The sequence below is a fragment of the Myotis brandtii genome, unplaced genomic scaffold, assembly GCF_000412655.1.
Source record: "Myotis brandtii unplaced genomic scaffold, ASM41265v1 scaffold889, whole genome shotgun sequence".
NCBI lineage: Eukaryota > Metazoa > Chordata > Mammalia > Chiroptera > Vespertilionidae > Myotis > Myotis brandtii.
This window is the reverse complement of record NW_005371640.1, coordinates 511,578-522,031: the sequence shown is the minus strand read 5'-3', so window position 1 is coordinate 522,031 and position 10,454 is coordinate 511,578. Positions and strand designations below refer to the sequence as shown.

The 10,454-nt window shown below is 44.5% G+C and overlaps 1 protein-coding gene across 1 annotated transcript in view; it reads right to left on the bottom strand.

Moving 5' to 3' along the window:
* Positions 1–10,454, bottom strand: part of LOC102241021 (phosphatidylinositol-binding clathrin assembly protein-like) — a 38,580-nt gene that overhangs the window by 25,351 nt on the left and 2,775 nt on the right. The window contains exons 2-6 of the mRNA XM_014532371.1: positions 9,644–9,786; positions 5,733–5,808; positions 1,640–1,742; positions 1,388–1,481; positions 815–926 (exon numbers count right to left, since the gene is read on the bottom strand). Of these exons, the coding sequence (XP_014387857.1) occupies positions 815–926; positions 1,388–1,481; positions 1,640–1,742; positions 5,733–5,808; positions 9,644–9,786 (528 nt within the window). The remainder of the gene's footprint in view (positions 1–814; positions 927–1,387; positions 1,482–1,639; positions 1,743–5,732; positions 5,809–9,643; positions 9,787–10,454) is intronic.

The window sequence follows — 10,454 nt, the reverse complement described above, 5'->3', positions numbered from 1 at the left end:
AAAGATAAAAATTATGAACAGCAAATAGATATCTATCAATAAGTGAATCTAAAAATCAAGTGAATAAAAAATCTGATGAACAGAGTAAACTGGTGAATATAATAGAACCAGGGGCATGGAAAGGGAGTGGACTGACAATTCTTGGGGGGAAAGGGGTGTGGGGTGCAGGAAGAGACTGGACAAAAATCGTACACCTATGCATGAGGACAGTGGGAGGGGTAAGGGCAGAGGGTGGGGTGGGAACTGGGTGGAGGAGAGCTATGGGGAGGAAAAAGAGGAACACCTGTACTAATCTGAACAATAAAGATTTAATTTTAAAAAAGTGAAAAAATAAATAAATAAATTACTTATTATTTTCCTAGAAAAATCAGAACTGTATTTTTGACCTTGGTGGAGTGGGCCTTAACGCAGAAAGATGGCAACCCATGTTGATTCCCTAGTAAATTTCTCCAAAATATCAGTTAGCACATAAAAATACTGAAAAGTTCTGTGGCTAATTAAGCAAATTTTTAATCAAAAGAACAATATAATGTCTCATTATTTAAAAATATATATGATCATGCAAGTATCCTCTATTTTGAACCTAAAACAAATGAGTCTACTTGTATGCATATATGCATAACCCATGGCCACAGACATGTAATACTTTCAACAATAAAGATTTCTAAAAAATAAAAAAATAATAATAAAATAAAAAGTAAAAAAAAACAGGAAAAAATAAAACAAATGAGTCTAAATATAGACATAAAAGATTTTTACAAATAAACTGTTTTACCAGTTTTTAAAAGTATGTAATGTTTATTCTTTAGCCTACCTAGCACATTGAGAATTCCCTCATTATAGGCTGCAAAGAGGCGAAGAGAATCCTTAAAGAGGAGCATGAAAGCAGCATGTATTATACGATTAGTTAGGTCATTTGCATTTGCCTGGAAATTAAGTAAAAGAGTAATCAATTATCACCACAGTTAAAAAAAATTTCTTCCCCCAACTACAAACAATGCCATCTATATTAATAAAAGCCTAGGTGGCCCTCGTGCCCTCATGTCATCACAAGATGGCCACCATAAGTTGGCCAGCAGGGGAGGGCAGTTGGGGGCGATCGGGCCAGCAGGGGAACAGTTAGGCATCAATCAGGCGGCAGGGGAGTGGTTAGGGGGTGATCAGGCTGGCAGGCAAAAGAAGGTAGGGGAATCAGGCAGGCAGGCAGGTGAGTGGTTAGGAGCCAGCAGTCCCGGATTTTGAGAGGGATGTCGGACATCCCCCAAAGGGTCCCAGATTGGAGAGGGTGCAGGCTGGGCTGAGGGGCACCCCCCACCCAGTGCACAAATTTTGTGCATCAGGCCTCTAGTTTACCAATATTTTGATAAAGGATTTATAAAGCTCTTACATTAAAACTAAGAAGAGCATCAAACTGAGTTTGAATAACTGGAAGTGTGTTTAGCAGGTCTTTGGTATTCATATTTCTCATGAAGCCATCCAGCCTATAAAAGATCAAAGAAATTTAACATTAATAATTAAGAGTTTTAGAAGCACTATGACATCAACATCTTGAAATACAGTTGTTGTTTTTACAAACTACATATTAGAGCACATATGTATTTCTGTATTTCTTGCTTACAAACTAATGATATTTACTGACCCTCTCTTGGTTTTGGTGACATCATATCCGATCAGTCTATATGCGAGTGACTTTTCATTCAAAAACCTGCTGTATCGTCTGATGAAGGTGGACATAGCATAGCCTAAAAAGAAAATATTTTCATTATTTCTAATTTAACCAATATTAACCATTTGCAATATCTATCTACACTAATAAAAGAGAAACATGGTAATTGGCGTATGACCGCTACCCTTTTCATTGGCTAATCAGTGAGTATATGCAAATTAACTGTCAGCCAAGATGGCGGCCGGCAGCCAGGCACTGAAGCGAGCACGAGGCTTGCTTGCTGCAGACTCCAACGTTCCCCGCCTCACTTGCCAGCCTCTCATCTGCAAGTCTAAGCAACTATATACTATGTTGCAAATAAGAAGGTAAACAAAACCCCAGAAAACAGCCGGACTGAAACCCAGCCGGACCGAAACATTGTATCCATGTTTTCAGCAGCGAGGCCTCAGAGCTAAAGCTGGCCCAGAATAAAAAAAAAAGAAAAGAAAACAAGGAGCGGTTGGAAGCTTCAGTCACTCGCCAGCCGGAAAACAGCCCTCAGCCCCTCACCCAGACTGGCCAGGCACCCCAGTGGGGACCCACACCCTGAAGAGTGTGTGACCAGCTGAAAACAGCCCTCAGCCCCTCACCCAGACTGGCCAGGCACCCCAGTGGGGACCCACACCCTGAAGAGTGTGTGACCAGCTGAAAACAGCCCTCAGCCCCTCACCCAGACTGGCCAGGCACCCCAGTGGGGACCCACACCCTGAAGAGTGTGTGACCAGCTGAAAACAGCCCTCAGCCCCTCACCCAGGCTGGCCAGGCACCCCAGTGGGGACCCACACCCTGAAGAGTGTGTGACCAGCTGAAAACAGCCCTCAGCCCCTCACCCAGACTGGCCAGGCACCCCAGTGGGGACCCACACCCTGAAGAGTGTGTGACCAGCTGAAAACAGCCCTCAGCCCCTCACCCAGACTGGCCAGGCACCCCAGTGGGGACCCACACCCTGAAGAGTGTGTGACCAGCTGAAAACAGCCCTCAGCCCCTCACCCAGACTGGCCAGGCACCCCAGTGGGGACCCACACCCTGAAGAGTGTGTGACCAGCTGAAAACAGCCCTCAGCCCCTCACCCAGGCTGGCCAGGCACCCCAGTGGGGACCCACACCCTGAAGAGTGTGTGACCAGCTGAAAACAGCCCTCAGCCCCTCACCCAGACTGGCCAGGCACCCCAGTGGGGACCCACACCCTGAAGAGTGTGTGACCAGCTGAAAACAGCCCTCAGCCCCTCACCCAGACTGGCCAGGCACCCCAGTGGGGACCCACACCCTGAAGAGTGTGTGACCAGCTGAAAACAGCCCTCAGCCCCTCACCCAGACTGGCCAGGCACCCCAGTGGGGACCCACACCCTGAAGAGTGTGTGACCAGCTGAAAACAGCCCTCAGCCCCTCACCCAGGCTGGCCAGGCACCCCAGTGGGGACCCACACCCTGAAGAGTGTGTGACCAGCTGAAAACAGCCCTCAGCCCCTCACCCAGACTGGCCAGGCACCCCAGTGGGGACCCACACCCTGAAGAGTGTGTGACCAGCTGAAAACAGCCCTCAGCCCCTCACCCAGACTGGCCAGGCACCCCAGTGGGGACCCACACCCTGAAGAGTGTGTGACCAGCTGAAAACAGCCCTCAGCCCCTCACCCAGACTGGCCAGGCACCCCAGTGGGGACCCACACCCTGAAGAGTGTGTGACCAGCTGAAAACAGCCCTCAGCCCCTCACCCAGGCTGGCCAGGCACCCCAGTGGGGACCCACACCCTGAAGAGTGTGTGACCAGCTGAAAACAGCCCTCAGCCCCTCACCCAGACTGGCCAGGCACCCCAGTGGGGACCCACACCCTGAAGAGTGTGTGACCAGCTGAAAACAGCCCTCAGCCCCTCACCCAGACTGGCCAGGCACCCCAGTGGGGACCCACACCCTGAAGAGTGTGTGACCAGCTGAAAACAGCCCTCAGCCCCTCACCCAGACTGGCCAGGCACCCCAGTGGGGACCCACACCCTGAAGAGTGTGTGACCAGCTGAAAACAGCCCTCAGCCCCTCACCCAGGCTGGCCAGGCACCCCAGTGGGGACCCACACCCTGAAGAGTGTGTGACCAGCTGAAAACAGCCCTCAGCCCCTCACCCAGACTGGCCAGGCACCCCAGTGGGGACCCACACCCTGAAGAGTGTGTGACCAGCTGAAAACAGCCCTCAGCCCCTCACCCAGACTGGCCAGGCACCCCAGTGGGGACCCACACCCTGAAGAGTGTGTGACCAGCTGAAAACAGCCCTCAGCCCCTCACCCAGACTGGCCAGGCACCCCAGTGGGGACCCACACCCTGAAGAGTGTGTGACCAGCTGAAAACAGCCCTCAGCCCCTCACCCAGGCTGGCCAGGCACCCCAGTGGGGACCCACACCCTGAAGAGTGTGTGACCAGCTGAAAACAGCCCTCAGCCCCTCACCCAGACTGGCCAGGCACCCCAGTGGGGACCCACAGCCCCTCCCCATGGCTGGCCAGGCCCCAGAACTGAGTGGGCTGGCTGGCCAACCTCCCACTATCTCTTCCTCCTGACAGGCCCAGTCCTGATCCCCCCTGATTGGAGCCAGGCCAGCCGGACCCAACCCGTACATGAATTCGTGCACTGGGCCTCTGGTATGTCAATAAATGCAAAGACCTCTCATTCCACATTCACCCATATACCTCAACAATTATCTTTGAAGTACAAAAGCTAGAATAGCCTTTATTAATCATCTAGTCCAATATTCCTCAAATTTCTACTGATTATTTTTTTATTTCCTCAAAGCCTTGATATAACCTCATGATGTGGTGCTGATGGTGACATTCCTGAACAGAGGAAATAATTAAACTTTATCGATTTCTTTCACATTTCTACAAAAACTCTTGTAAATTCTTAGCATTTTTCTAAAACTCCCCATCTCATTGTAGTCATCCCTTCCCTACCCTCCCTCCATGCAGAAAATGACCTTGTTCCCTACTTCACAGGCAAAATAGAGAAAAAGGGGCCATGAAGGAAACTCAACTTCTCACTACTCAACTTCCAAACATACCTTTTTAATAATATATATATTTTTACTGATTTCAGAGAGGAAGAGAGAAGGAGAGAAAGACAGAAACATCAATGAGAGAGAATCATTGATTGGCTGCCACCTACACGCCCCACACTGGGGATCAAGCCTGCAACCTGGGCATATCAAACTGTGACCTCCTGGTTCATAGGTTGGCGCTCAAACACTGAGCCATGCTGGCCAGGCTCAAACATACCCTGATTCATTTATTCAATTTATTTATCCATTCAACTGCCTACTGAGCCAGGCACTGTTCTAGATGTTGGAAGTTCAAGAGTGAAAAAAAATAAACAAAAATCCCTGTCCTCATGGTGCTTATATTCCAATGTAGGACTCATAGACAAGCAAAAGAAAAGAAAAACACAGAGATGGCTAGTGAGAAGTGGAAAGGATAAAACTCAGGCAGAGAGGGGACATAGGGTTGTGCCACGAGTTTTGGAAGACTGAGCAACGAAGGCCTTACTGAGTAAATAGTGGACAGTTCAGTTTCCTCTGACTTTAGCATATTCTGTTATTCTTAGTAAGTACTCAAATATTTTGTACCAATGAATTTAGAAATTATTTACCATTATAAAATGTGTAACACACCACACCCTTTATAATTTAGAACCATTTTCTTAAACAGGCATGATTTTCAGAACTTTTCCCTCCTTGCTACGTAGAAATATTTTTTTTACATATTTTTATTGATTTTAGAGAGGAAGGAAGAGGGAGAGAGAGAAAGAAACATCAATGATGAGAGAGAATCATTGATCGGCTGCTGCCTCCTGCACACCCCACACTGGGGAATGAGCCTGTAACCTGGGCAGGTGCCCTGACCGGGACTCGAACCCTGACCTCCTGGTTCACAGGTCGCTGCTCAACCACTGAGCCATGCTGGCCGGGCCACATAGAAATATTTCCATAAAAGAAATATGTCCATTTTAGACATATTTATAGAAATATTTCCATAAAGAAATATAACCATCTTACCTTCTACGACACTGTTGTCCAGGAAGCTGTGTAAAGTGAACAAAGAGCTTCGAGATGCAAGATGACGGATAAAACGCTGTCAAACAAATGTGCCAAATCCAAAAATTAGTTTGTCCAGAAATAGAGTTCATTAACGATTTTGTCATTGGGAATGAATTCTTAACATAATTCTATCCTACAGCTTCTATATACTTCATGAGCATTAAGGTGAGCAGGATCATATCCTGCGCTACACAGCATAAGGGCCTGCAGTGTTGTCCTCTGTGCATATACCTCCCAAGTACATAAAGGATTAAACAGCAAAGCTCATGTGTATACACATGCTTCCCCCCACCCCCAAGACTTTCTATCTAGCCATTCTCCCTTTTTGATTTTTGGAACATTTACTTAATTACAGAATTGATTATTTTAATTAATAGTAAATCACTTAATACTTTAATTTACAGAAAAATAAAATTTTTATACATCTGTGTACCCCACCCCACTACCCAGAAATGACAACTGCTTTCTGACATATCTGCTTCTTCAAGTCTGTTTTTAAAATAAGAGGATTAAAGTATTACAGATAAAGTTAAAAATGCCCTTAGCCTCATCCCTAAGGTCAATTTCCTTCTCCTACCTGAAGATAGCTGTATTGTGATTTTAATGTGCTATCTTTAGTCTATTTCCTTTATAGTGTCATATATTATTTATTCCATGGAAAATATTAAGGGCATTTTAAAAACTTAAATGATATTATACTCTACCATTTTGTAACTTGCTTCCTCTATTAGCATTGCTTTTTGAGATCTAGCCTCGTTGGTATAGATTGTATTTCATGCAGTGTAGTATTTCATTGTATAAATGCACCTCATTTTGGTTATCTGTTCCCTATGATTGCTATTGGGGTGATTTCTTCTTTCTAAATATTATAAACTAGAGGCCAGGTGCATGACAATTCATGCACTGGAGGGGGGAGTCCCGCAGCCTGGCCTGCCCCCTCTCACAGTCCGGGAGCCCTTAGGGGCGGGAGGCAACCCGGCGATCAGGGGAAGGCAATGCCCCCATCACACCTCTGCTGCTGCCACTGCCGGCAACACAAGCCTTGGACAGCCTTGGTTACCTGAGCCTTGGGCAGCCCTGGGCGGCTGGGCAGCTGCCATCCGAGGCTTGCCTGCGCCTTGGGCTGGCCCTGGGCGGCTGAGGGGCTGAGGGGACTGGGGGACTCCCTGGCCGTGCTGCACGCCTGCTGCCCCCGCGGGGCTGAGGGGACTGGGTGCTGCCATCTTTGAGGGTGTGGCAGTCAATTAGTATATTCCCTTTATTGGCTGTGGGCGCTGCCATCTTTGTGGGGGCCTGATGGTCAATTAGCATATTCCCTCTTTATTAGATAGGATATGCTATGAGTAGTGGGCTTGCTGGGTCGCTGGGCATTTTCAGTTTTACTAAACATGTCTCAATGCTTTCCTTTGACAGTGATAAACTGCAACAAATAATATTTACATGTCATCTAACATTTTCTTAAGGTCTTCACAACTCTTGATGCTGCCATGCATTTTCAATTTTGCTTCTCTGAGCATGTTCTCTGATGGTTATCAGCCACTCTGGTTTCCTTTTCTATAAATTCTCTGTTCGTTTCTTTTGTTCATTATTCCATTGTACTGCCCTTTTCTTATGGATAATGTATTCTGAATATCAATCTTTTGTCTGTAATATATAAAATCTCATTCCAACTTTATGGTGTCTTCCCTACTAAAAGGTCATCACCATATTCTCCTACATTTTCTTTGATTTTAAAATTTAGGGTTTTGCATATATAGATATTTCCTTCATGTGGAATTTATTTTGGTATAAGGATTAAAATAAAGATCTCATTCTATTTTCTCTATACGAATGTTACTTGTACCAAAGACTTTATTTTAAATTTCATACATTCCCCCAAGCTCCCATACAAGCAGAGTTCTACTTCTGAGCTCTCTCTACTGAGTTCCATTTATATAAATGCTCTATTTTTATCAACACCATATTATGTAATTACTGTTGCTTTATAATAAGTTTCAAAATCCAGGAAATTTCTAAATCCTAATTTTTTTTAAAAAAATTTTTATTGACTTCAGAGAGGAAGGGAAAGGGAGAGAGAGAAAAACATCAATGATGAGAGAAAATCATTGATTGGCTGCCCCCTGCACACTCCCCACTGGGGATCAAGCCCACAACCCAGGCATGTGCCCTTGACTGGAATCGAACCTGGGACCCTTCATTCTGCAGGCCGATGCTCTGACCACTGAGCCAAACCAGATGGGGCTAAATCCTAATTTTTTAATGCAAAGCTTACTGAGATAAAATGTTAATTTGAAGTAGAAAATAATAATTTGTTATAGAACACTTCAGTTGTTCTATAAAATACAAAGAGTGTTTGTATGTGAGGTGGACAGGTGATGTAATATACTCAGGTATCCAGTTTCTCCTGGTAAAGCAGTTATGTAGAAATACATTTATTAAAAAAAATCTTTATTGTTGAAAGTATTACATATGTCCCTTTTTTCCCTCATTGATCCCCTCTAACCCACCCCCACCCGGCCCCAGGCCTTTACCACCCTATTGTCTGTGTCCATGGGCTATGCATATATGCATACAAGTTCTTTGGTTGCTCTCTACTCACCCACTCCTACCTTCCCTCTGAGATTCCGCAGTCTGTTCTATGCTTCTACATCTCTGGATCTATTTTGTTCATCAGTTTATTTTGTTCTTTAGATTCCACATATGAGTGATTTCATGTGAAACTTGTCTTTCTCTGACTGGCTTATTTTGCTTAGAATAATACTCTCCAGGTCCCTCCACGCTGTCTCAAAGGGTAAGAGGTCCTGCATAGTATTCCATGGTATAAATGTACTACGGCTTTTTTATCCACTAATCTAATGATGGGCATTTGGGCTGCTTCCAGATCTTAGCTATTGTAAATTGTGCCGCTATGAACACAGGGGTGCATACATTCTTTCTGATTGGTGTTTTGGAATTCTTAGGATATATTCCTAAAAGTGGGATCAAATGGCAGTTCCATATTTAATTTTTTGAGGAAACTCCATATTGTTTTCGAGCACCAGTGCACCAGTCTGCATTCCCACCAGCAGTATACTAGGGTTCCCTTTTCTCCACATCCTTGCCAGCACTTGTCATTTGTTGATTTGTTGATGACAGCCATTCTGACAGGTGTGAGGTGATACCTCATTGTCGTTTTAATTTGCATCTCTCAGATGATCAGTGACTTTAAGCTATTTTCATATGCCTCTAGGCCATCTGAATGTCCCCTTTGTACAAATGTCTATTTAGGTCCTTTGCCCATTTTTTAATTCTTTGTCTTCCTTTTGTTAAGTTCCTTATATATTTTGGATATTAACCCTTTGTCAGATGTGTAACAATACATCTTTGAGGGCTTTCTTTTTTTGGTCTAAATCAGCGGTTCTCAACCTGTAGGTTGCGACCCCTTTGGTGGTCGAACGACCCTTTCACAGGGGTCGCCTAAGACCGTCCTGCATATCAGATATTTACATTACGATTCATAACAGTAGCAACATTACAGTTATGAAGTAGCAACGAAAATAATTTTATGGTTGGGGTCACAACATGAGGAACTGTATTTAAAGGGCCAGAAGGTTGAGAACCACTGGTCTAAATCATCTAAAGAATTGAGTGAAATATCCAATCTATTGTCCACTTTTTTATCCAGTAGCTAAAGTAATAGTATGTACCTCAAATACTGATTACAAAGATATTCATATGCAAAAAATAAAAAAAAATCAGTTTTTTTAATACCCACTGCTATTACTTCCCCTACTTGTCACAATTGAAAGTAAAAGGTGGTTAAGCCTTTGCCAAACCAAGAACATTTCTGCAGTTGGAAAAGACTACCATTGTATAAACACCACACTCACCTCATTTCCATGCACCATAAGATGATGAACAGTAACCAGAGCTTTGAACACCACCACCCAGCTGCTGCTCTTCGCCTTCTGAGAAAGAACATCTGCCAGGCGTTTGACACCCATATTTGATGCATTAATGTAGTGAGTGAGATCTAAATTAGAAGACAGTGACAAGCATTACAAAGCAGGCTGAGAACTAACTTTTAAAACCAAAATCGTTAGCTTTACTGGAAATACAGATGCAATCAAACCTCAGAGAACTAACAAAGGGAATAATCCAGAACATTTTCTGCATTATAAGTATCAATTTGTAATGACATATTACATGACATTTAATGCCTGTCTATCCTATTGCTCTATATACTTGATGATGGTAGGGACTGTGTCCGATTTGGTCACCACTATATTCCCGAGACCCAGCACAGTAGTTGCTATCTAACAGGTTATGGTAAATAATTGTTAAGTGAATAGGACTCAAGAAGGTAAAGTAACAGCCCTAGCTGGTTTGCCTCAGTGGATAGAGTGTCAGCCTGAGGACCGAAGGGTCCCGGGTTTGATTCCGGTCAAGGGCACATGCCCGGGTTTCGGGCTCGATCTCCAGTAGGGGGGTGCAGGAGGCAGCTGATCAATGATTCTCTCTTATCATTGATGTTTCTCTCTCTCTCTTCCTCTCCCTTCCTCTCTGAAATCAATAAAAATATTTTTTTTTTAAAAAAAAGAAGGTAAGTAACGGACATACAAATAGTTAAGTGGCAGGGCTGGGCTTTGGAATCAGGTTTGTTTGACCCTGGACACCAAGACATTAATCATTACGTGATAC